At 44.4% G+C, this 27,505-nt stretch overlaps 1 protein-coding gene across 13 annotated transcripts in view; it reads left to right on the top strand.

The window, feature by feature from the left end:
* The window catches only part of LOC138261643 (uncharacterized), a 1,036,964-nt gene that overhangs the window by 43,575 nt on the left and 965,884 nt on the right, over positions 1–27,505 (top strand). For 12 of the 13 annotated variants that reach the window (XM_069210793.1, XM_069210797.1, XM_069210802.1 and 9 more), the window contains exon 2: positions 20,849–27,245. The exons of the other annotated variant lie outside the window; for it this stretch is intronic. In XM_069210793.1, the coding sequence (XP_069066894.1) occupies positions 20,856–27,245 (6,390 nt within the window). In that variant the 5' untranslated portion in view covers positions 20,849–20,855. The remainder of the gene's footprint in view (positions 1–20,848; positions 27,246–27,505) is intronic. 13 annotated transcript variants of the gene reach the window in all.

Consider the following 27,505-nt stretch of genomic DNA (forward strand, 5'->3'; position numbering starts at 1 on the left):
TGGCTGAACACAGACAAGAAGGAAGAACTGATCTGTGGCAACAGCAGCAACACGTGGAATGACTCCTGGTGGCCATCAGCCCTAGGACCCACACCTGCTCCCTCCAACCATCCCAGAAACCTCAGAATCATCATTGACAACAAGCTCACCTTGAAACCACAGATCAATGCCATCTCCTCCGCCTGCTTCCTCACTTTCCGTATGCTATGTAAGATCTTCAAGTGGCTGCCTCTACATACGAGACGCACAATGACACAGGTCCTTGTCAACAGCCGGCTGGACTACGGCAATGCCCTCTACATAGGAATTGCTGCACACCTCCTACAAAGACTTCAGCCCATACCGTTCGCCGCAGCCAGACTCCTCCTCGGTTTTTCCTGACGAACCCACTTCACACCCCACCTCGGGCAACTCCACTGGCTCCCTGTACAGAAGAGATGCCAATTCAAGCTGCTGATCCACTCACCCACACAAGGCTCTACACAACCAAGGACCTGCGTACATTAATCACTGTGTGAACTTCCATTGAGAAGACTATCCTCACCCTCCCTTTCACTTGCCCATATTCCCTGCATCTACTGAACCAGAAGTGGAGGACCCTCCTCCAACGTCACAGTGAAAACCTGGAACAGCCTCCCCACTGTTCTGCTTCGCTTCAGAGTGAGTGGGAACGAAGCTAAACAATGCAGCACACTTAGTCTGAGTGATGAATTTATTAAGGCACTTCTCCGGTTTCAAATAGAAATCTGCAACAATAATGACATGAGCACTTAATTTGAATGCAGCAACACACATGCAGATAATAGAATAATCACAGCAATTGGATAAGAATAATCACAGAAAATGCAATACGTCGACAATGAATATATGTGCAGTGACTACGTATATTTATGCATGCACACAGTAAAACTAGATATTAAGAATTAAAAATGCATCACCATGGGGATCAATTACAACATCATCCTTGTCTGCCAATGTCAAGCTGTGGAGCCTGTGACACCTGAGACAGGAGAAACTTCCCCAATAGAATTATTCTGAGCAGTGTGTCCACCCTCAGAAATGAGTTCCTTCCACCTCAGTGTCAAGCTTCCCCACTTTATGTACCTTAAACAAACTTAGAGAGGTTCTACAACCTCCCCCCCCTACCCCCCCGCGCTGAGTAAGTTGCAAAATTCAAGCGGTGGCCATACTTGGTTAGTGTTCAAAAAATACACAAGAGATTGGCCATGTCTCAAGGTGTCTTTCCAAGACCAAGTTGTACCCTTCTGTGCCATAAACATTCTAATTTCTCATCCTTGTACACTCTTATCAGTGTTGTATCCCCATGTTATGTTCCCTTCCTTGGAGAGAAAAACGAAAACACGTGTGTGGAAAAATACCTTCTCCGCCAATTTGACGGCATTTGAAGCTAAGCTAAGCACCAGATGGAGTCAGTGGTCAACATGGAGTCAGTGGTTAAATACAGATAGCATTACACCCACACACCTCTGGACTGTCACCTCACTTCTGGAATTCCGAATAGCCCTCAAGACCTGGCTGTTTGAATACACCTCTGGGACCTGCACGCGCCTGGATATCCTATTGGGTGATTAGCTGTGCTTTATAAATCCTGATTGATTGATTGATTCAAAACCCTTGTCTACTATGCTAATCTGTCGGATTCTTGTAAGAAAATACCGGTCTGCATGCTTTACCACTGTGTAATGATAATTCTCCCTTAAAGGCCTATTTCTTTCACTATAAATGATTCATTCTTACCGCCTTTGTTGTAAATGTTCATACTCAACCGATCAGGACTATAGTATTGATCAATGGCTTGTCACCATTACTAACTGAGTCCAGCTGTGTTGAGCAAAAATTGCAACGCAAGTACTCTTTTTCAGTGGAAACACAATTTTTCCCTGTCAAACTGTGCACAAGGAAATCAACGATTGTGCAGAGCCTAAGCGTCTCTCTCAGTAGTGTCTAAAACTATTTTCCTGTTTCTTCTGTTAGGGTGGGTGATAGCTGTGCTGTCAATGTATACATAAATTAAGGGACAAAAATTGTGTGAAATTTATTTGATGAGCCCTACGGAGAATTGAATTGGATATCATGCAATGCAGATACTTTAGATCTAGGCATTTAATATCGGAAGAGAGAGGAAATGATGCACATTCGTTTGGGAGAAGTGATGCACAGAAAATGCTAGAGCCAAGATGGTTTGTGGATCAGCTATACATACATGACTCGCAAATGTGTCCATCTTGGATTGGGGAAAAAGAAGTTACCCACCATTTAGGAGACTATCATTTAAGATGCTTCGGAACTGATTCAAACTTGGCATGTGGAAGAGTACTTCCCGCAGTGATTCCATGTGCCTGATTTGATTACATAGGAGCACCTCAGGTATGTTCTTTACCCCACTGCGACCTGAATGGCTGCGGCAGCAAAGACCAGGTTACGGCACGCACTATGGTGACCAGGAGACCTGAGTGTTTTTTTCCCCCTTGCTGAGAGCACAATGTCTATTGTAACCAGTGCTTAGTTTGTAAAAGAAAGAGTGCTGGTTCCCGGAGCACTGCTCATATGCCTGTTGCTGGTGCAGTTGGACGTTCACGCAAATAATACCAAGGCTGGTAGTCTTAAATTCACCTCATGCCTTTTAAGTCCACTAACGGATGCTCCCTTCCCCCATATATCACTCTTGCAGGCCCCTGCTTCCTTCTTTTGTGATAGTTTTGCTGTCTTCCTCGTCCTACGTCTCTCTATGTGTTTCCCCTTGATTTGGAAAAATAAGTTCCTGTCCCCAAGTGTCAGTGGCCCCAGCCAGCAACCACCAGCTCAAATTAAGCACGGACTGTAACTGTAATTCTATGCGTCATGGCACTCAGTGCGCTAGGTGTAGGTAAAGAAATCCAATCTACCAATTTTACTTTTTCCTTCCATCTCCTGCCTATCATTCCTCGCCTACTTTGATCAAAATAGTATTAGAGGTAACATGCCAGTTTCGGAAAAAAACAAGATTTATTATTTGGTGGACATTGAATAGGTGGGGTTGAGTAGACCTTTCAGGGTTGAAGCTACGAATCTCCAAACTTGTCTTACTCGCTAAGTATTATTTCAACGCAGTTAAATCTTGAATGTGCACTGCGAGAGGTCTTAAAAATGAAAACCTCGGCTGCACGGTACATCCTACACTCTTTTCTTTGATATCTCTTTTCTCTTTGATGTAAGTGTGACGTCAGGTTTTTATGTCTGTGATGTGTGTGTTCCATGCGTTTATGACGTCATTCTCTGGAGCGTCGCCTAACCATTGCGCCGAGCATATCGACATCTCTGCTCGTGTCCGTGGCGCTTGCTACTTTGGACGTTAGCTTTATACGTAAGGCAAAGGACGACTTGATGGGTTCTTGTGTGACGCCGTGTACACGTTTACCTGAAGTGGAAATGAAGAAAACCGAAACTAAAGATTCCTGTCTATAGAGAAGAAAGGCGTCCCACCAGTCTCCCTTTCACCTGGCATCTCTGAAGGGTCAGATGCACTACAGGGGAGTGAAATGGCTAGAAATGTTAGGGTTGCAGTGAGAAGCTGCAGTGGAGGCAGTGCTGAGAGAAGGCTGCAGGCCAGCGGTCATGGGTAGGTGCTGCCCCTTTCAGAGCTGTGGGGTTAACCCCGTCGTAGTTTACGTATTCGAGAGAGTAGCCGAAGCTCTAGAGAGAGCTGCCACCCAGGAGGCGTTTGTGCTGTAAAAGGAAAGGTTTCCAGTTGCTACCATAGGTTCTTAAGTGGAAGAGCGGGCAGCTAGGCTGCCACCAAAACCTTGCAGTATAGACGCAGTGCAAGAGACAACTGTGGGTGTGTGGTGGTGGTGGGGGGGAGGGGTGGGGGGGGGGGGGGGGTGTCAGGCTCCCCCGTCTCCCACGGCTTGGGAATCTGCAGGCGAGCGTTTACAGTGGCCAGAAGGTACGATGGCAGTCTCCCTACTGGTGAGTAAAAGCAGCTGGCCAGTGAGAGAAGGTAGGGCACATGTGTATCCTCTTCACACCCAAGTCTGAGTGAGTGCTCATTGGAACTGAGAATACTTCTCGGTGTTGATGACCAGCTTAAGAATATGAGTTTTGAATGTAATCATCCACGGAAAAAAGTGCTTGACTCGGTGTCTGTGCAGTCTTGTCGTTTAGTTCATTACTTTGCATTCTTGCATGTGTAGGCAGTACCTCGCACGGAGAAAAAGGTGCGCATTTTTGGGACTGAGATGTACCTCAATAAGTAGGTGCACGTGGGTCCGTACAGCATGCATTGTTTCATGGTTCTGAGATTTTGAGTGATTGTGTGCTTACCTCTGCATAACTTACAGTAGTGCTGTGTACCGTTGATTTACAGTTTTGAAGGCGCTCTTTCTCCTGGGGATGCTTACATAAGGTTGGGTGAAATTGTGTATTTTTTCTGAAAAATGGAATGAAATTCCATGAAAATTTAATGAAATTGTTCTTTTGTAGCGATGTGATTTCACAGTATCTCGCGTTTTATTTTTTTAACCCATGGTCGTACTTCATGTTAAAGGTCTCTGAAAAGCAGGAAGAGGTAGCAGAACGGTTAAAGTGCACAATGTCTATTGTCTGTTTGCTCCCTAATTCTTTCTACTCGAACCAGTCTCACTCTGGTATTTTACAAGACCTTTCAATACTTGGGTAAAAAAAATAGGCAAGATGGTTTACTGCATAGTTTCAAGCAAATTCATAAATTTTGCTTTACGCGGAATTTAGGAATTTGTGGGATTTTTTTGCTGGTGTTATTACAGTTTCCCCCAGGCCTAATGCTCAGTTCATTCCAGAGCAGTGCTGCCTAACAGGCTTCAAAATTGGCTGGCCTGCTGTGTAGTGGGTGCCTATGGTACTTACACCTTATACCAGGTCCAGTTCTCCCATATTAATGTAGTGTAGGTAGTGTCTAGAAGCCAGGCTCTCTAGAGGTAGCTGTGGATGAGCAGCCAAGGCTTATCTAGGAGACATGAAAAGCTCATGCGATACCACCTTAGTCCCACTTAGTACTCACACACATGAAATAAATACCTTTATTTCTGTAAAACTGAGTATTTTATTTTGGTGATCCAAATACGAAAAATACCATAGAGGCTATACTCCCTTAGGAGGTAAGTAATATACAAATTATATACACTAGTATGCAGAAATGGGCATTAAAAACAGTTAGAAAACAGTGCAATTAGTGAAAATCACATTAGTTAGAATTGGGCCTAGGGGGAGCACAAGCCATATACTAAGAAAGTAGAATGCGAAAGTCGGTCCCCCACCTAGGCAGGTGTAGTTTGTAGAGGGGAAGTGGGAGTACTAGTCCACCCAAAGGTAAGTACTACAGCCCACCCCAGTGACCAGGAAAACAGGAGTAAATCACAGTAAGTTTCCCAGAACACACACAGAGAAGAAAAGAAGAACTATGCAAAACCCAGAAGAGACTGCAAGTCACCAACAGTGGATTCTTGGACAAGAAGACCTGTGGAAGAAGGGGACCAATTCCAAGAAGCACAAAATAGTGCAGGAAGAGTAGGAGCCCTGCTATCCTGGATGAAGGTGCTGGAAGTGAACCACCGGTGAAGAAGAAAAGTCAGCACTGCACCCAAGAAGACGAAGTCTGGTTTCTGTAGGGTGCAAGTGATGTCCCATGCCGGATGGAAGATTGCAGTCAAGTTTGCGTTGTCGGAGTCTGCTAACAACCCTTTGCACACGCAAAGCTTGTGGTTAGAAGAAAATGGTGCTGGTGGTGACCAGGAAGGACCAGGTGGACTCTACACAGGAGGGGAAGTCAGAGGGGGGGGCCCTCAGCAACTCGGAGGGCCCACAGAAGACCAGGCACCGCACACAGGAGTCCCACAGGTTGGGAACCAGTAAGTTGCAGAAGAGGCCCATGCAGCACTGCGACAAAGGCTCCCACGGCGCTGGAAAGCCACTCGGGAAGCTGTGCTTCGCAGGATAGAGTGCTGGGGGCTGGAGCTTCAAGGTGCCCAAAGATATTGGTGGAAGGAAGCCAACAAGCCTTGGCAGCTGCAAAAGACGCAGTGCACTGGGGCACTGTCTTGCGTGGGGAAGCAAGTCTTACCTCTACCAAAGTTGAAACAAATTGGCCACAGCACACAGAATATATTGTCCAATCATGTAGTGAGGATAAGGGATCCCCGGTGGTACGTTGAAGATTTTGAAGAAGTATAGGTAAAGAGACAATCTTGAGTCTTGTTGCTAGATGGTGTCTTCAATTGTGGAAATTAGAAATCATGATGTCATCAGAGAAATACAGCCAACACGTGTTTCGTCACACAAGTGACTTCATCAAGGCTTATTGTAATAGTAAAACTAAGAGTAGTCACGCTGCCCGAGCAGCGGCAGGAAAGTTGGATGTTGAGCGCGTGGGTTGAAGTATATGAAGCCCTGATAAGCCTCGAGTTAAACCTGAGCTGCGTTGTTTGTAGAAATGAGGTGAGTTGTCTGAGAGCGTCCAAAGTTGGACAGCTGGAAGAGAGGACCATCGGGACCACTTCAGTCCACCACCTGTGATGCAGGATCCTCGCAGCTCAGCAGGAGAGGGGATCCACGCAGCCATTCGTCATCGCAGTTGGTGCCTGTAGAAGCAGGGGAGTGACTCCTTCACCCCAAGGGAGATTCCTTCACTCGTCTGATGCAGGCTGAAGACGGGCTGTCCTCTGAAGATGCACGACCGGGAAAATGTTGCAGTTGCTGGAAGGAGCCCGAGTTACAATGTTGCAGAAGGCATTTTGCTTCTTTGTTGCACCTTGTGGGGTCCTGAAGAGTCCAGATTCAGTTTCTTCGATGAGAAGTCAAAGTGGAGGATGCAGAGTATTCCTGCTGGAGTCTCGCAATCCGAATTTGAAGAACCACCCAAAGGAGAGACCCTAAAGAGCCCTGAGAGGGGGATTGGTGACTTAGCTGAGTGACCACCTTTCAGGTGGGGGCTCTGATATCACCTGCTGGCACTGGCCACTCAGATGCTCCAGAGTTCCCTGCCAACCTTGAATCCAAGATGGCAAAACCCAGGGACCCTCTAGAGGAGCTCTGAGCACTACCCCGTGGGTGGTGATGGACAAGGGAGTGGTCACTCCCCTTTCCTTTGTCCAGTTTCACGCCAGAACAGGGACAGGGGGTCCCTGAACCGGTGTAACTGGATTATGCAAGGAGGGCACCGTTTGTGCCCTTCAAAGTATTTCCGGAGGCTCTGGGAGGATACCCCTCCCATGCCTGTAACCCCTATTTCCAATGGGAGATGGTGTAACACCCCTCTCCTAAAGGAAGTGCATGGTTCTGCCTTCCTGGGATTGAGCATTTCAGTCCCCAGGAGGGCAGAAACCTGTCTGTGAAGTGGCAGCAGCTGGGGCTGCAGTGGAAACCTTAGAGTGCTGGTTTGGCAGTATTGGGGGTCCATGGTGAACCCTCCAGGGTGCATGGGATTGGCCCCCCAATTTGGATTGGGGGGGGGGGGGTCTGTTCCATGATCTTAGACATCTCACATGGCCATATTCGGAGTTACCATTGTGATGCTACATATATGTATTGAGACATATGTAGTGCACACTTATGATGGTGTTTCCTCACTCACAAAGTCCAGGGAATTGGCCCTGGACAATGTGGGGGCACCTTTGTTAGTGCAAGGGTGCCCTCACACACAGTAACTTTGCACCTAGCCTTCAGTAAATGAAGGTTAGACATATAGGCAACTTAAAAGTTACTTAGTGCAGTGGAAATGGCTGTGAAATAGTGTGTGCACTATTTCACTCAGGCTGCAGTGGGAGTCCTGAAGAAAGGTTTGTATGAGCTCCTTATGGGTGGCAAAAGAAATTCTACAGCCCATAAGTATCTCCTGGAACCCCAATGCCCTGGGTACCATATACTGGAGACTTATAAGGGGGTGGTCCAGTGTGCCAATCAGAACTGGAATCTGGAGTCACTAAACTATAGTGACACATTTGCTAAGTAGAGAGAGCATAAGCACTGGAGTTCTGGTTAGCAGACCTTCAGTGAAACAGTCAAGCATACTGAAAACACATATAGGCCACAAACTATGAGCACTGGGATCCTGGTTAGCAGGATCCCAGTGAGACAGTAAAAACACACTGATAAACACTCACAAACAGGACAAAAATGGGGGTAACCATGCTAGAAAGAGGCTACTTACACACATAACCCTCCCCACTCCCCACCCCCGCCACGAAGGACCATAAGGTTAACCTTGGCCAGTTGAGACTTTATTGTGTAAGTGGTGATAGGTGGAGAGCAGATCTGCTCCTTTTATCATCCACTGTATGGTTACTTCCCTGTGGGTATGTAAACCACCCTGTTTGGAGATTTTTACCTAAACAACAGTGCAAGTGTATATTTGCAGAGTCTCTATTTGTAGGTTTTAGAGTTGGGCATGGAGATTTTTCCACTGAGCCTATGTCAAGACAGGGTTGCTGTCCTAAGGAAGATAATGCCAGACAGGGATGCTGTCTCAGTAAGGCCGTAGCTGGGCAAAAGGTTTGTCCATATGGCTGAATGAGAGAACAGAGTTGCTCTTTCTGTTAGGTTGGAGCAGGACAAGGTTGCTGTCCTATAAGCTCCACACTAGGATAAGGCTGCTGTGCTAAGTGGTCAGAGATAGTGCAGGGCTATTGCACTAACATTTCTCTGGGAGGGCTGGTGGGTTGCTCTGAATTTACTAAAAAAAAAAAAGTGCAATTTTGCACATCTGGTTTAGTTGTTCCACAGACAGGTACTTCTACCTCTGGGAGTCCAGCTGTGGGCTCCTTTGGTACAGTTTCCACCACAGGAGAGGTTTCTCCCACCACAGGAATAGTATCCGTAGCGGTAGGGTGGGGGAAGGTATACTTTGATACCCTTTTTATCTGTTGATGGAGAGGGATCCTGAGATTGTTCTTCCCTTTGGTTTTTCATTTCACTTGAAATGAGAGGAAGCAATTCCTCAGGGATACTCAGCATGGATGCATGGGTCCTAAACTCTACCTCAGCCCAACCTGAGGCCTGTAGGTCATTACCTAAGAGACAGTCTACATGTAAGCCAGGTGATACCACCACCTGCTTTGGGCCAGTAACTCCACCCCAACTAAGTTACATTACAGCTAAGCTGAGAGACTGAGTGGAGTTATAGACATCAGTAACTTGGTACTTATGTCCAAGGAGGTGTTATGCAGGTGACACCAAGTTTTCAGTCACCAAAGTGATACTGGCACCTGTGTCTCTGTAGACCTGGGCCTCAACACCATTTATTAGAATTGACTGCTTGTACTTGTCCATGTTAACGGGACAAGCAGGCAAGGCCAATGCCGCCAGGTGTGACAGAAACTGTCTTGGGAGTGTCAAACCCAGTTTCTATGATGGATCCAAAAGTGAACCCAACTACACCCTTTGTTTGACTATTATCAGCAGTGCCAACACTATTACCGCTACTGCGAGGGCACTAGAGGTTGATGTATTAGTGGTGGTAGGCTCGGGGGCTTTACCTGGGCAGGACGTATCCCCTGGCCTATGGCCTTTGCCCACAATAAAAAGCCCGGGTGCTATGTGTGCAGAGGCAGAGATAGAAGAAGAGGAAGATGATTTATCCCCACCCCTAGAAGAGTGTTGTGGACCTGAAGAAGGATTTTTGTGGTTACTTTTATCCCTATGCTTATCCTGAGATTTTTCTCTATCTTTCTTCTTTTCTTTGTCACCCCCCGTATGAGCTTTTATGCTTACTTTGTTCTGACCCATTTGTCTGCCTTATTTTCCAATTCTTGCGGAGAGGTCAGGTCTGAGCTCACAAGATACTGGTGTAACAAGTCAGACACACGACTGTTCAATATATGCTCTCTCAAAAGTAGATTATACAGGCCCTGGTAATCGGACACTTTACTGTCATTTAACCAGCCCTCTAAAGCTTTCACAGAACAGTCCACAAAGTGAACCCAATCTTGTTAAGATTCTTTCTTGGTTTCCCTAAACTTGATTCTGTACTGCTCTGTGGTTAGGCCAAAACCATCAATGAGTGCATTCTTTAAAATGTGGTAGTTGTCCGCATCCTCCTCCCTGACCGAGAGGAGTCTGTCCCTCCCTTTGTCAGAGAAGGACAACCAAAGTATAGCAGCCCACTGCTTTACAGGCCCTCTCAAGTGCAGCAAACCACTTTTGAATATCATCCCCCACCTTGTATGGGGGAACAATTTTGTGTAAGTTTCTGGAGCTAATGTTGTCCTCTGTGACCTCATGAGTCCTGAAACATTTAATGCTGCTGCCACCATGGGGAACTAACCCCAACCCCTGCCTTTCTCTTTCTACAGCTAAGACTTCCCTGTCTAGTGCCAGTTTTTGCTGTTTCAGCCTCAGTCTGGCCTCCTCCAGTCTCCGCTTTCTGAGTTCCCTATCTAGGGAGTTATCCTCAGGATTGGATAAGTGAGACCCTTCAGAGACTGAGGTGATGTGAGAATGAGCACAGGCAGATCTCTCCCTAACTGGTGTAACCCTAGTGACCTGGCCTCTCGGTGTGAAGGGTACCCTACTTGTGTTTAACCCATTCCCACTACCAGCTACACTATGTTGTTTGTTAAGGGAAAGATCTGTGGAAGGACCCTCCCCTGGATCTTCAGGACCCTCTCCTGAATCTTCATGGTCAGAATCCCCCTCTACCTCCTCTTCTGGTTGTACATGACTCCCTGGATGCTTCTGGTCATTATGTAAGAGGAGATTCAAGAGGAAATCGTTGTTAGGGTTCTTCCCAATCCCTAGTCTTCTTTCTAAACAGAGACCCCTCAGACGTTTGAAATTAAGGTTTTCATAAGTGGTCTGGACAACCCTGGGGGTTGCCTCTACAGAAGACATAGTGATAGAAAAAGGTAAAGAGAAGATTAAGAAGTTAGCAAACTATTTCACCTAAATTGTTAGAGGAAAAGAAAACTTTTCAGAACTTTGTAAAACTTTTAGAAAGTTTGAAATAACCTTTTTGAAAGTGAAGAAATGACTGATAGGTATAATTGTATATAGCTCTAAGTATTGGAGTACACTTTTCTTGTGAAAAGCACTAGTAAAAAAGTGGTAAAGTAATTGCAAGTACTTATCCCACTGCTGCACCATCAATGTAGGATGCTGGCCTGGTTTGTAGTGGGTACCTAAGGTACTTATACCAGGTCCAGTTATCCCTTATTAATGAAATATAGGCAGTGTTCTAGCAGCTTTTGCTGTCTAGGGGTAGCTGTAGCAGAGTAGCCACTGCTGAGCTAGGAGACATGCAAAGCTCCTGCAATACCACTATAGTTAAACAGTACTTATACACAATAAAAGACAATGCTCAGTGTTACTAAAAATAAAGGTACTTTATTTTAGTGACACAAGGTCAAAAATATCTTAGAGGCAATACTCCTTCTGGAGGTAAGCAGGGATGTGGAATTCCTGTCGCCCGACGCCCGGGACATCTTGTTTGGGGTCAAGGGCAACAAGTTTTTATGTTTACTTTGTCCTTGGGACAAGTAGGCCTAACCCTCTGCAGCACAAACCCTTTGGCTGCCTGTTTACAGAGAGTGGAACTCTCTGCAGTTGAGGTAATGTGTTTCCAAAAGATAATGCTGTTCGAACTTGTATTTATGGTTCATTATTTGAAAGTCTTCATTATTAGGGCGAGTGCTGTAAATAAATGTTTTAAGGTCACACTTCACTACTGACGTTGGTTCCAGTACAAAAAAAAAAAAACACGTGTATACACATATTTGAAAAGTTTAGGCTATGAGGCTAAATATAATGCTCCCAGAATGCTCTCTGATTAGATGCAAATGAAGTGTCATTTAGTAAAATGTGTTGATGCATGCTAGTATTTCCCAAAAATATTTCGAATGGAAAATCAGTGTAACCATTTTCAACACGATTATGGGAAGCATAAAAATAAACAAACACTGACAAAGCCAACTGATCTGACTTATTTTTATAAGTCTTTTAGTTTCATCAATGTGTGTCTTGTTTTGACATGGCTTTTGTAACACTTTATTGTTGCGGGAGCTACCAGGCCCTCAACATTGTAACAAACACTGGCAAAAACCGCCCAAAAAGTTTTTTTTAACTCTAAAAGCACACGTTGCCACCAGTGGCATAACAAAGGCCCCGCAGCCGCCCTCCAGGGGGCCCCTTCAGCACAGCACTTGCCCTGAGTGAGTCTGGAGAGGGGGCTCCTCCATGTTCTTTGCAAAGAGGCACACTCCAGTTTCGTTACGGCACTGATTGCCACTGTAGTTCCTGACACTGAACAAAACTACTTTGTGTGCCAATATGCTCCTTGTGGAAGAGCAGAATGCGATCACTCACAGTAAAGCCAGCCGAAAGAGAGAGAAATAGAAGTTTAATAAAAACAAAATGTCTTTGTTAACACCAGACCTAATTAGGGACCAAGACCCACATGTAGGTAGCTTTTTGCATGTCGCAAACAGCGACTTTCGCTGTTTGCGACATGCAAAAAGCACATTGAGATGCAAACCCAGTTTTGCGACTCGCAATTAGGAAAGGGTGTTCCCTTCCTAATTGCGACTCGCAGTGCAATGTAGGATTGTTTTGTGACTGCAAACGCAGGCGCAAACCAATCGCAGTTTGCACCCATTTCAAATGGGTGCTAACACTTTCGCAAAAGGGAAGGGGTCCCATTGTGAATGTCACTGTAAACATTTTTTCAGAGCAGGCAGTGGTCCTGTGGACCACTGCCTGCTCTGAAAAAATGAAACTAAAACGTTTCATTTTTCGTTTTTGTAATGCATCTTGTTTTCCTTTAAGGAAAACGGGCTGCATTACAAAAAAAAAAAAACTGCTTTATTGAAAAGCAGTCACAGACATGGTGGTCTGCTGTCTCCAGCAGGCCACCATCCCTGTGAGGGCTGCCATTCGCAAGGGGGGGTTGCAAATTGCGACCCACCTCATGATTATTCATGAGGTGGGCATTTGCGAAGCCCTTGCGAATCACAGATGGTGTCAGGGACACCATCCTACATTCAGATTTGCGAAATTGCGAGCCGCTCTGACTCGCAATTTGCGGGTCGCAAATCTGAACCTACCTACATGTGGCCCCAAATTCTTAAAGTCACAAAAGTGCACCCATGGTATATGTCGTACCCCTATAAAATATTTGTGAACTGTATTTTAGCATGGGTAAATACGATGTGTAGATTTGCTCATGTGAAAATCTATTGAGCATTTGCAAGTTCATTTTTCCTCCAGCCACTTTCTTCCCAACCCTGGAAGAAGTTCTAATTCTGCCATTGTCAGGAGTAAATGTCCAACCTTTCTTATTATGGGAAAATATTAGAGAGAAGCTGGTGAAAATCTTTAAAACATGCAGGTTAGTAGGTTTGCAGACTCAAAGGCATTCCAGCCCTGGAACTATTGCTTACTGCGTCCTACAGCCCCAGTATGCAGATCTGCAGAAAGGTGGCAAAATAAGGAAATTGCTACAGTAGGGATTGAAACTGCAAGTATTCAAGTCCTACTATGGTAGTAGCTCTGGCATAATCAGAGAGGCTATTATCAGAGCTCTTGCATAATGAGATTGCTGCCATAATTTGTCGCCACACTACATGGCACCAAAGGGACAAGTAGATCTTTTTACAGGACAAGTAGATTTGAGAAGCAACCTGTCCCCTGGACAAGTAGATATTTTAATAAATTCGACACCCCTGGGTAAGTATTATACACAATATATACACTAGTAACCAAAATCAGGTAAGTAAACAGTCATAGAATAGTGCAAACAGTCGAAAATACAATAGATTGCAATGGGCTTAGGGGCAACACAAACCATATACTAAAATAGTGGAATGCAAATGTCGAATTCCCCCCTAGGCAAGAGTAGTGTGTAGAGGGGCACTGGGAGTGTAGGAAAACACAAACGGTAAGTAAAGTACCCCACCCCAGAGCCAAGGACAGCAGGAGTAAAGTACAGCAAGTTTCCTCAGGACAGACTACAAGTCGTGATAAAGGATTTAGCAAGAACCAAGCAAGACTGCAAGCAACAAGCAATGGATTCATGGACCTGATTACCTGTGGAGAGAGGAGACCAAGTCCAGAAGTCGAAGAAAAGTATAGGAAGGACAGGAGCCCCTGCCAACCTAGAAGAAAGTGCAAAAGTGAATTCTTCGGTCAGAAGAAAAGTACAGCAAGTTTTCTCCGGACACACTACAAATAGTGATGAACCATATCTCAGCCCCCTGAGCACTGCTTGGTGTTGATGAGGTATTGTTGGAAAGGGGAAACTCTCCCTTTTTCCAATGATACCTCTTCACTATCGGATCCCTGCTTGGGGATTGCCACAGGAGAGCAATTCCCAAGCAAGGATCCACCCACTAGGCACAAGGGATGGGGCAGCAGCCCCTTAGGCAAGGGTGTGTGCACCCCCCCCAATATATTTACATAGAACAGCCTTTCTCTCCTCATATGGGGGCGCATATAAGGGTACTTACCTCCAATCTGCCCCGGGCAGGGGGGAAAAGGGGGATTGCACAGAGACCCCAGTAAACACCTGGAAAAGGCATTTTCTTTAGAATATAGGGTTTGGGGGCTGCCTACTATAGCATGACCATGCCTCTACCACTTTTAAATGGTACAGCAGTCTTTCTGCCCTCCCCTCCCACCCCCCGCCCCCAGGCAGGACAGAAAGCCCACTAGACGCCGGGCAAGCATTTATATTTTTTAATACAAGGGTGAGGGCTGGCCACCATGGGCATGGCCATGTCCCCATCCCATTTGAATGGGCATCAGTTCTTCTGCCCTCCTGGTGGGGAGTGGGCGAATGGGTGGTACTTTCCCCCGATCTTTCCCCTGGGGCCAGAAAACGTACTAGATACCAGGGAAGCATTTATATGTTTAAATATAGCAGTAGGGGTTGCCCACCATGGGTATGGCCATGCCCCTTCACCATTTAAATGGACATCTATCTTTCTGCCTGCACTGAAGGGAGCAGATGGGATACCTACCCTCAATCTGCCCCCCACCAGACTCCAGAGAAAGGCATTTCTGAAAACATTTTTTTTTTTTTAATATAGAGGTAGGACTACCCACCATAAGCATGTCCGCACCCTATTTAAATGGGCATCAGTCTTTCTGGTCCCCCCCAGGGGTGGCGGATGGGGATAATTACCCCCGATCTGACAGCCCACTTGGCACCTGGGAAAGCATTTTTATTTTATTTTATTTTTTTATACAAATCTAGCGGAGGAACAGCTGACCATAGGCCTGGCCATGCCCCCACTACAATTAAATAAGACATCAGTCTTTCTGCCCCTAGGGGATTTGCCCCTGATCTGTCCCACTGGGGGGGGGGGGGGGGGGGGGGAGGGGCAGAAAGCCCACTAGATACCAGGTATTTTATTTTAAAAGAAATATAGGGGTGGGACTGACCCTATTGCCCCAGGGGCAGAAAGCCCACTAGACACTAGGGAGTAGATTAATGTAAATGTTTTTTTTGGGGGGGGGGGCTTTCTTGGCATGGGATCATGCTCCACCCCATCCCCTACAGATTTGTCTTCCCTTCTGTGGGGTGGATCGAGTATTCAACGTACCATACCCAGGTAGTTTGGAAAACTAGACATCCAGGGAGGCCAGAGTGGTGTGTTTCGCATGCATCCCATACCATTTTCTTACCCACAATGTCCTGCAAACCTCAAGCGTTGACTAAAAACACACATTTTCTTCACATTTATGTGAGGAAAACTTCTGGAATCTGAGGAGCCACACATTTCCTGGCCTCATGGGTTCCACACAAAGGACACCACCCTGGACTCCCCTAGTTGTCTAGTTTTTAAAAATGTGGAGGTTTGTTAGGTTTCCCTAGGTGCCAACTGAGGTAGGGCCCAAATCCACAGCTATTCATAGGTAATTTTTTAGTGGATAAATATGATTTATCCATGTTACGTTTCAGGCTGTTTCCTGTTGCAGGCACTAGGCCTACCCACAGAAGTGATGTACCATTTTTATCAAAATGCTGCAGGCAATGCTGGTTGGAAAGAAGCTTGTGGCTTCTCGCTAATTACAGAACTTTCCATCATAGAAATGTGGACTTTTTATTTTATTTTAGTCAAAGTTTGTGGTTTGCAAAATATTCTAGGTAAAACAACCTTGTGAGAGCCATGCATGTCACTCCATCCTGGATTTCCCTACATGTCTAGTTTTAAAAAATGTACAGGTTTGCCAGGTTTCCGTAGGTGCCCAAAGTCCACAGCTACCCACTTTGCAAAAAATTGGTCAGTTTTGCTTGCAAAAATGTGATGTATCCATGTTAAATTTTGGGACAGTTCCTGTTATAGGCCTACCCACACAAGTGAGGTACCATTTTTATTATGATATGTGGAAGCCTGAAATAGTAGGATATTTTTTTTTATTACGAATTGGATTTTGCTGCATTTGTGCTTTCCAGATGTAAGACTGTGTAAGAAGAAAGACATTTTGATAAACACTCTCTAGCTCATACGCTCGTACGGGTACCCACAAGTCAAAGATGTACAAATAACCACTGCTTCTAAACTCCATGGGTCTGATTCACAAAGTGCCTCAGCTCTCGTAGCAGGGAAGCTCTCACTTGTGGTGGGACCTCCTCAATGGGTAATTGCAGTACGTAGGTCGTCATGAGTGAGGTGTCTCCATCCACTATTAGAGGGCCTCCACCATGAGTGTGGATGCCCTTTGTGAATCAGGCCACATATCTTGTGCCCATTTCAGAAATACATAGTTTACCGTCATACCTATTTTTTACTTTACATATTTCACCATATGAATCGGTCTACTCGTCTAAATGGCTACAATGAAAAATCCAAACTATTGTATGTAGCAGCTCAGTTGTTGACTCTGGGTACCTCGGGTTTCTGGAGGGAGAACCCTTTATATTGCTACAACCAAAAGGGTCTAGCAAACATAATGGTGCATTGGTTTTGTAAATCTGCCATTGTGACAGAAAGGTAGAGATAAAAGTATTATCACAATGGTTGTTTGTCCTACTTTTTTTCAGTATTTCTTTATTTCAGCAGTTCATTTTATTTGCGAACACCTTGAAGGATCTATACATATGACCCCTTGCTGAATTCCGAATTTTGCTTACTTTTCAGAAATATATAGCTTTCCGCTGGATCACCCATGGGGTTCACACTGTTTTCCACCTCAAACTAGAAGTAGGTTGAAAGCAGAAAAAATAGGAAAAATGTGCTACCTATTTGAAAAATGGCAAAACTGTGGTAACAAATTAGTTTTTTTGAGTCTGCTTTGCATGTTTCTTTTAGGTGTGAAGATGGTTACATTAGCACATCAAACAGTTTGTTGATGCCATTTTTATGGAAAAAACAGACCATTTTATCCAGAGTACTTTTTTCCTATTTATATAAAAAAAAAAAAAGTAGCTATATTTAGACTATTTTCTTTCTCCCTTCCAGGGGAATCCACAAACCATGGATACCCCGAGAATCCCCAGGGTGTTGGAGGAAAAAAGGACTCAAATTTTGCATGTATTTTTTTATATGGAGAAAAAAAGGTTTGGAGGCCTAAACATGAACTACCCCAAATAGCCAAACAAGGGCTCTGCACTAGTGGGAAAAGGCTGCAGTAAATGGGTTAAGGTAGTACTTTAACCTTCGCTCCCACCACATCATGGTTCTTGGTTCAAGGAGCAGGTCTAGCCTTCCTCCCTGAGGCAGCAGGGCAGTCCTTCTAAGCCTTCCACAGGTCCAGAAGTGATTTGAAGAGTGGTTCTGGTTGGCCAGTATTTGTATTACAAATGAGGGCGGTATTGTTCCTGTTAAAGAGAACAGGGCAGAGGATGAGACAGGGACAGGAAACCAACGTTATTTCTCTGTGCCCTCACACGTTCCTTAGGGATGTCATGCTTAATCATAGGGCATGCTCCTCATAGGACCGGCGCTGCAATGTCCTATGGGCCCGCAAAGGGTCACTTTAGCTGAGATTTTTTTTTCTGTTATGCTATATGATGAGTAGTCAAAGTGTGAGGGTATCCTGCGTTTGTGGGGTGGAATGATGGTGTATGTACAAGTGAGGGAAGATTAAACTGTCTAAGAGATGCCCAATAGATCCTTTAATGTAGTGGCTCTCTTGACAGATTAAAAAACCTAATAAGCTGGTCAGGGCTACTGTGTGGTTATGTTTTGCGCCTTGATGCCCAAAAAAAGCTCTGCGGCGCTTCTTCAGGACCTATTAACTGTGGGGGTGCTACCATATCCCACTCCTAAATTCTTACAGGTGTAATGAGTGAATGATCGTCAAACATAGATAACTAGTAGGAGAAACTGAGAAAAATTATAACATGTTAAACCAGAAAATATTATGTTTCTGGGTAAAAGCATTGGCAAGATTGCTCTTCCAGTACATGGTGTCATTTTATCTCTAATGGTAGACCTGCACATGCTGTTAAAAAGACGCTGTATCAGTTGCTAGAAAAAGAGTAACATTGCACACATCAACATAACAGACAAAACAGAACATGCGTGGTATATATAACTCAGAAATCTGTCAATGTCACTTAGTGAGGCCCAGGTGATTTATTCACATTTAGGTGTTAGCGAGGGGTCTTACCCTTTGGATTAAACAGATATGCTCCATAGATCAGAGTCAGAGGTTAGCGCACAGCTTCTAACTGTCATGCAATAACAATAATGGCAGTTAAAGCATGAGGAGAAACTAATTCAGTGGGGGAAATACAAGAAATCCCACCTTGGGGTGAGGAGAACTGTACTCACGCGATTACTGCGCAGAGAACGCACCTGACCTACCCTCCTCGGCTCGTCTGTATCGAGACTGAGGAGAGGAGGTGCCTTGCCTATAAAGCACAACAAATTGGTAGATTGGATTTGTTGTGTAGCCATTTTAGTTATAACTCCATGCACATTGGTTTAACACACTAGGCCGCTGTGCACTTTAACCTAGATATATTTTATTTGGCTTCAGCATTGTTATTTCTACAATAACCAGTTTTACAGTATTGTTTCATTTTTATCTATCTAACTGTTTTTGCTTAGCCCAGCACCGTGTTCTCAAACAAGACATTCTTGTGTGCTTCATTCAAGGCTATAGTTTGGTACATTGCCGGTGAAAGTGGTAGAAGTTTAGTCTCCAACATTCGTAGAAAAATACACATCTTTACATAGGGACATTTTCTCAGAACATCAGCTGTGTTATTATAAAAACACTTCCTAGTCCCATTACACGTTAAGAGGGAGATTCCAGCCAGGGAACCACAACTGTATGCCGATTGGTGAATGCTTCGCTACATATGCTAACGCAGACCACAGGCCTTTGCTCAGGTATGAGGATTGATGTCCTCCCGGGGGAACCTGAAAGGCAGAATTAGAGCTTAACATGCGGTGCTCAGATTATGACTTAGATAGGAAATAGTCCATCGATCCTAGTGACAATGTGATAGCGTTATTCTTATGCATCACGCTCCTCGTCACCATTTTAATACTGTCATGTTGTGTCGTCCTGATTATTGCAGCTCACGCTTTGCTATCTAAGATGCAGTCTTTTTATTAAACCAATCATTGAAACATATACTGCTTCTGTTTCTCATTTATATATGAGACTGAATTGTGAATGGGAGAACCAGATGCGACCTGAGTGACCATGACTTTCCTGAGAACCCTAATATGTCATGCACTCGGCTGCCCAATCATCCCTATCATTTGATGGAAATGATTCACTGCTAGTTACCCAGAGCAAACCCCGGATTTGGAGCGACAGGTGTCACCCACAGTGGGTCAGACTCCGTCTCCTACACCGTGGACGATCTTGCTACTCAAAATCCAGTAGTCTCATTAGGATAATGAGAGCCTACGTGTCAGATTTAGGTGCGGGAGAGTACAAGCGTTGAACAATCAATCCGACTTGTGGTCGGGGAGACAGCATGGTAGAGTCAGAGGTACATAGTTCATTTTACTCGCCCCTCAACGCCGGCCATTTTGAAGTGGTGATAGATACCGCGTGCATACAACAAAGAACAAAAGGTGAAGAGAAAAAGTGGCATCCCCCCCCCCCCCCCCCCCCTCCTCCTCTTCTCCTCAAGCAGACCCGTCACTTAGGCATGAGGTGACTGCACCAGTGTAAAATAGACTGTTGCTGTTCCTCCTTTGGGTGAGATGGGAGTGTTTATTTAACTCTTACATGTTTTCCAACCAGCTACTTGGCAAGACTGAGATTTAATTTTTCTTTTCTTTTTTCACCCTGTCCTGCCAACGCAGCAGCATATATCTTGTACTCCTATTCCAGATCAGTCCTGTTTTTGAGAGTAAAGGCTTTTCTTTACAATGTGCTCTCTCCCTGACCTGACCAAGCCTTGAGACTTCTGTATAAGTGCACAGGCCTAGGCTGTGCTGCTCTAGCATAGCTCCTGAAAATTTACATTGGTTGGTGAAAGGAAGGAAAATATCCTCTTTTTTGGTAGAAAAATACAATATTTACTTTTACTGGTATCTTATCTGTTTAACCAAAAAAGCATTTTGAGTCTCAGGATGGAAGACAGTAACGACTAATAAATTAATTTTGAGCATGCTTCATTAAGAATGATGTGATATTCTCTGAAATGTATTAGAATCCATTATTGATGAAAGGGTATGAAATAATTGTATAATTATGTTTGCAAGTTTGTTTAAGTCAGTCATGTTTGGAAAATGTTGCTTTGTTGATGGGCGCCTGACTAATAGAAAAAGAAACATGAATATGGTACACTGATGTATGGATGGTTTAATATTTACTTTTAGCTGAAGCTATCCTGTACTGTACCAATCCCAGGTTATCCTCTAGTAAAGACTATAGTCTCTCACAAGTTTCTCTTTTTCTATTTGTGCAGGTCCATAATGCCTCACTGCTTTGCTAATGGCTGCAAAAATCACAGTGACCAGAACCCCTTTGTCACCTTCCACGCGATCCCCAAAGACCCAGCATTAGTGAAAGCTTGGACTAATTGCTGCAGCATTGATGGGGTGGAGGACCTTGTGAACAGTGTGCTTTTGGATACCACTCAAGAGTATTACCTTTGTTCAGAACACATTGATACAAGTGCATTAGTGTTTAGTGCTAAAAATATATGCCTGTCGTCAGAATGTAGGCAGCAACAAGTGAACTATGAGTCTGAATTGTTGCCTATAGATGTTCAGCCTGACCATTTGGACCAGAGTGTACAACCTTTTCATTTGGATACTAGGCCACAACAGGTGACCCATGAACCTCATTTGCCTTCTACAGACTGTAGACCACATCAAGTGACCCATGGACCTCAAGCTGTGTTTGTAGACACTGAACCAGAGCAAGTGAGCAATGGCTCTCAACCTCCAGCTGGCGAAAGTGGATCAGAACACATTACCAAGGAATCCAAAACCTTGTCTAGAGACTGGACACTGCAAAAGGTGACCCACTATTTGCAGTTGAATCCCTTAGAAAGTACGCCACATCAGGAAGACTGTGATATGCAACATATGCCTGTTGATATTAAGCCTCAACAGGTGACCTTTTGTTGTCAACCCACATCTGAAGACTGTGCACCACAGCAGATAACCCATGATTCTCAGAACCTTCATCTGGGCTCTAAATCAAAGCAGGGCGTCAATGAAACTCAGATACTGCCTCTTGGGTGCCACTCACAGCATACAATGCTTGATTCTAAAACAATATATTTGGACACTAGACTGCAAGATGTAGATCAAAAATCTAAATTCCTACTTCCTGACCATAGTACCCAGTGTGACAACCACAATTCCCAGTTTGTTTCTGTAGAATGTAAATCACAGCAGGTGCAGTCTAATACTCCTTCTCTATTTTTGCCACATAGAGCACACCTTTTGGACCACAATTACCAGTCCTTTTCTGTGGACTACAGATTGCATCCAGCAGACTATGAATCTCAATCCAGGCCTTTGGTCAGTACACAACACACAAAACATGATTCTCATTTGCTATGTACTGACTGTGGATCACAGCACAACAACCTTGAGTCTCATTCTCCATCTAAGGGCTATAGACTACAGCACATGAAGCATACATCTCTGCCCCTCTCAGACAGTAAATCACAACTCGTGAACCATGACTCTCCAGTCAATTCCATGGAATGCTGGTTACAACCCCCAAACGATAAGTCTTGGTCTCCTCCAGTGGATTGTGAAACATATCATGTCAACCAAGACAGTCAGTCTCTACCTTTGGCCTCTACACAACACCAGATATCCCACGGAACTAAATCTCTACCTATGGACTGTACAACAAAGAAAGTAAAATATGAATCTCACTTACTCCCTGAAGACTCTACTGCACAGTCACTGACCCAGGAGTCTCATTCCCTTTCCATGGACTCTGGGTTACAAGAAAATGACACTGTAAAACAATGCAGGCCCATGGACGGTACACTGAATCAGGTAAACTGTGATGTTCAAATGATTCATCTAGACTGTAGCACACAGCAAAAGAGCTGTGATTCTCGCTCCTTTTCTGTAGACTCTAAACATTCACCTTTACAGCGGGACTCTCAGTCACTGAATATGGACTGTAAAGCAGCAAGCATAGATCATAATTACCAGACCTTGTCTGCAGACTGTAGTGCTGAAGTGGTAAACTATGATTCTCAATCTCCAGGCATGGACTTTAGGCCAAGATTTGTTGCTCAAGGATCAGAAACTATATCTATGAATTATAGTAAACAACATGTGGACTATAAGTCTAAGTCTTCATCAGTGGACTGTAAGTTGAAGACTATGTATCATGCAGTCCCGACTCAGACTGTAGACTCTAGATTGCCGCCAGTGAAACTCGAGTTTCAAGCTCCTTTCTTGGACTCCATACTACAGTGCGTTAAATATGAATCTCAGTCCCAGAATGTAAGCCCTGGTCCTCAGTTCACAAATCACGAACCTCTTGTGCTGCTTGACAGTAAACCACTGCCCATTAATGATCAGTCTCACTCTTTGTCTACAGACTGCAGACCAGTTGCTACGAATCTTAATTCCCATTCTCCGACTACAAACTGCAACATCTTTCACATGGATTCTGATTCACTAGTCCTTTCAAAGGGCAGCATACCCACATGCATAAACAATGAAAGTCTAGAGGCAGCTAGAGAAAGTAAGCAGCAGTCCAAGGACTGTAAGTCTCAATCCATGACAACTGAAAGCTGTGAGAAACCCATTAACTTTGAGGCTCAGTTCATGGTCCTTGGACATCATTCCCAGGTCCAAGAACCTCAGTTAATGCCTTGCAAAAGTAGGCAACTGCCCAATGATGGAGAACCTGTGTTCATGGCCAGCACAAGTAGACGGCAGTCCAAGGATGTTGAAAGTAGTCTGGAACCAATTGAGCAGGAGTCTCAGTCCATGTCTGTAAAAATAAGTGATGTGTCTATGGACCAAGAACCTCAAACAATGTGTTTTGAAAGCAGTTTGCTACCCTTGAATAGAGAATCTCAATCCATGGCTGTCACAAATAGGCATCAGTGCCTGGATGTTGAACTTCAGCTCATGCCTTTAAATAGCACACAACAGTCCATGCATCCCAAACCTCAATGCATGCCCAAGGACACAGAATCACAATCCATTCATATAGAAAATAAACAGCTACATTCAGACAATGAACATCAGTCCTTGCCTGTCAACAGTGGACAGCAGCCAAAGGGCCCCATAGCCCAGTCCATATCTATCAAAAGTAGACCACAGTCCATGGATATTGAATCTCACCTCATTCCTGTGGAAAATAGACAGCAGCCTGTGGATGTTGAATCTCAGTTAATGCCTACTGAAACTAGACAGCAGTCCATACCTATACTAAGTAGACAGCAGTGTGTGAAAACTGATCCCAACTCCATGCCTATTAAAAGTGGGCAACAGCCTGTAGATGGTGAATCTCCTTCCACATTTATCACTGCTGAACATCAGTCCATGGATGCTGACCCTCAGTCCATGCCTATTGAACATACACAACAGCCCTTAGTAAGTGAAATTCAGTCCATGCCTATCACAAGTAACCAGCAGTCTATAAATGTTGAACCTCAGTGCATGCCTATTAAAAATAGTCATCAGCCCATATACCCTGAAAGTCAACCAATAGCTAATGAAAAAAGATTCTTGTCCATGGATGATGATGAGCATATTGAAAATGGACATCAGCTGATCAATTGTAAACCTCAGTCCATGCCTGTCGCAACAAGACAACAGTCCATGGATGCTGAACTTCAACCCTTGCTTATTGAAAATAGACAGCAGCCCAATGGCCCGAACCCTCAATGCATACCTGTCAAAAGTAGACAGCTGCTTGTAGAGGCTGATTTTAAATCCATGCATAATGAAGGTAGAAAGCTTCAGATAAGTGGTAAACCTTTGGGGTGTTGTCAGGGGCCTAACAATTGTGACCCTCAATCCACACCTATTGTAATTCAAAAGCAGTCCGTACACCATGATGGCGAATTTCAATTAAAGCCTAATGAAAATAAACATGAGTCCTTATGCAATGAACCTCACTCTATGGTTATAGATAATAGATGGAAGACCATAGAATTTGAGTCTCAAACAATGCCTCCTGAAAGTAGCCAGGAGTCCATGGATGATGAGACAGAATTCGAGCATTCCATGAATGTTGAAATTAGACAGCAGGGCAGAAAAGATGAACCTCATTCTGTACCTGTTGGAAGGAGATTGCAACCCATAGATTCACAACTTCAAACCATATCTATTGACCGTAAACGCAAGGCCATTGATCTAGAGCCTGAAGACCTGCCTAGTCAAAGAAAGCATCAGACCATGGAACATAAACATCAAGCCATGCTCATTGAAAGTTGCCAGGAGCTTCTTAAATCTGAACCCCAGAACATATATGTGGAAAGTAAGCAGGTGGTTGTAGATGGTGGATCTCAGTATGTATCTATGGAAAGTAGACAGGAAACTGTAGACCTTGAACCTCAGGCCATACCAAATAAAAGTAAACTGCTCACTGTGGGTCCTGCACATCTTTCCATACATATGGGAAATGGCCATGACCCTCAGCCCATAGATGATAAACATCAATGTATATCTGTGGTCAAAGAACCTCAAGCTATGCCTTTTGACAATAGACAGCAGTCCATGTATCAAGAATCCTGTTCAACACCTATCCAATGTAAACAGCAGCTTGTGGACCTTCATCCTCAATCCATAGCTATTCATAGTAAATGGAACCAGATGGGTTCGGGGCTCATAGAATGTAGACAGAAACCCATAAATCCTGGCCCTCAGTTTATACCTATGAAAAGTAGTCTACTGCAGATGAATCCTGACCCACAGTCCATACTTGTGGAAACTAGACGGCAACCCAAGAATCTTGTTCTTCAGTCCATACCAGTGGAGAGGAGACAGCAGCCTATTGAGACTGAACCTCAGTCCTTATATACAGAAAGTAGCCAGCAACCCCATTACCATGAAGCTAAATTGATAAACGATGAAAATACATTGCAACCTATTGACCCTGAACCTCATTCCTTAGTATTCAAAAGTAAAATGTCCTCCATTGACCCTGAACACCTCTCCATGCATATGGAAATATTTCAGCTACCCATACTTGATCATCAGTATACATCTATGCACAGTAGTCACCGTCCTATGTACCATGAACCTCAAACCTTGCCTATTGAGAATAGGCAAGTCCTTCTGCCTCAGAAAGCTCTTTCTGCACCTATCAAATGTACACAACAGCTCATGGACACTGAACCTCAGCCACAAGACATCCAAAGTAGACTGGAAGTGACAGGCATGTTTTCAGGATCAGAGCCCACTGAAGTTAGGGAGCAATCCAGGAATCCTGGCCCTCTGTGCTTAACTGTGGAAAGTAAACAGCAAATAATTGACCATGACCTTCAGCCCATAAATGTGGAAAGTAGACAGCAGCTTACTGGTCCTGACCCTCAGTCAATACCACCTGAAAGTGAAGCACCCACCATGGACCCCAAATATCACTCTATATATAAGGAAAATAGGCAGCAGCCCATCGATGATGAACATCAATCTATTCCTATGGACAGTAGATGGCATCCAACAGTCAAAGAACCTCAAGCCATGGCTATTGACAATACACCACAACCCATATATCAAGAACGTTGTTTCACACATATAAAATGTAAACAGCAACTCAGAAATCTTGAACCTCAACCTGTAGATAATCAAAGTAAACAGAACCAGGTAGATATGCATTCAGGTCCACGGCCAATTGAAAGTAGCCAGCAGCACATGAATCCCGACCCTCAGTCCTTACCAATGAACAATAGACAGCAACCCATAAGTCCTAACAATCGGTCTATACCTGTGAAAAGTAGACCGCAATCCACAGACCATGTCCCTGAATCTCCGCTTATCAAAAGTACACAGCACCATATAGAAGGGGACTCTCATTCCAGGCCCTTTGAAGGGAAGCAGCAGCTTGTACCTGAACTCGTATCTATTGAAGTTGAACCAAACCCCATTGAACCTCAACCTGAGGACATGCCTATCAAAAGTAGACTGCAGGCCATGGATGCTGACATTCAATTAATACCTATAAAAAGTGTACAGCACCATGAACAAAGTGAACTTCCGTCTAGCCACCCGGAAAGAAGAAAAATGCCTGGTGGCCCTGAGCTCCAATTTGCACAGATCGAAACTAAACTTTTATTAGAAGAGGACACCCAGGACTCACCTATTAAAAGTAAACAGCTACCCATGTGTAATGAACCTGAAGCCATATGTGCTGGAAGTAGTGAGCAGCCCAAGGACCACGAACATCAGTCTATGCCTTGGAAAAATAGCTCCCATCCTGTTGATAAGGTATCTCTACAAGTACCTAGCAAAAGCAGCGAGCCGGCCCTGACCTCTGACCCCCAGTCCTTGCCATTTGGAAATAGGCAGCAGCACATGGACTCTAACACTGAATATAAGCCTTTAGTGTGTCAATCACAACCAGAGGACAAAGACCCTCAATTCAGAGCTTTTGTAAATAGTCAACAGCCAGTAGACCAACAGCTTCAGTCTTTTTGTGTGACCTGCAGACATCAGTACATGCATCATGAACCAAAAGCCTTGCCCATGGGTTGCAAACCACAGAATGTAAAAAGCCTTCAGTTGCAGTCCCACCATACAGATTGTAAATCAACACACAGTGAGCTTAGCCTGAACCCTGATGCTGATTGTTCACTGGCAAAGGACAGCACCCTCCAACCTTGTGACTGCACCATTGGCAATCTACAGGAATGCAGTGGTGGACAGGTAAGCCATGATCTCTGCTTGTACTTGATTTAGAGTACCATTATGTGGATTTCTTTTCTCAGTTAAAATTGCAGTCAAATTTGGAGGGGTTCTGTGTTTTACAGGTTATACATCTTATGCAGGGGCACTTCGTGGTGTCACCAGTGCAACTGAAATTAAAGACTTAAACATCTTTTGGCACATGGCTCAAATTCCCCAGGCATTTTTGTGCTGAATAGATTATTTATCTCATCTTCACTCCAGATAAGCAATTCTTGAGA

The sequence above is a fragment of the Pleurodeles waltl genome, chromosome 10 (genome assembly GCF_031143425.1).
Source record: "Pleurodeles waltl isolate 20211129_DDA chromosome 10, aPleWal1.hap1.20221129, whole genome shotgun sequence".
Lineage (NCBI taxonomy): Eukaryota > Metazoa > Chordata > Amphibia > Caudata > Salamandridae > Pleurodeles > Pleurodeles waltl.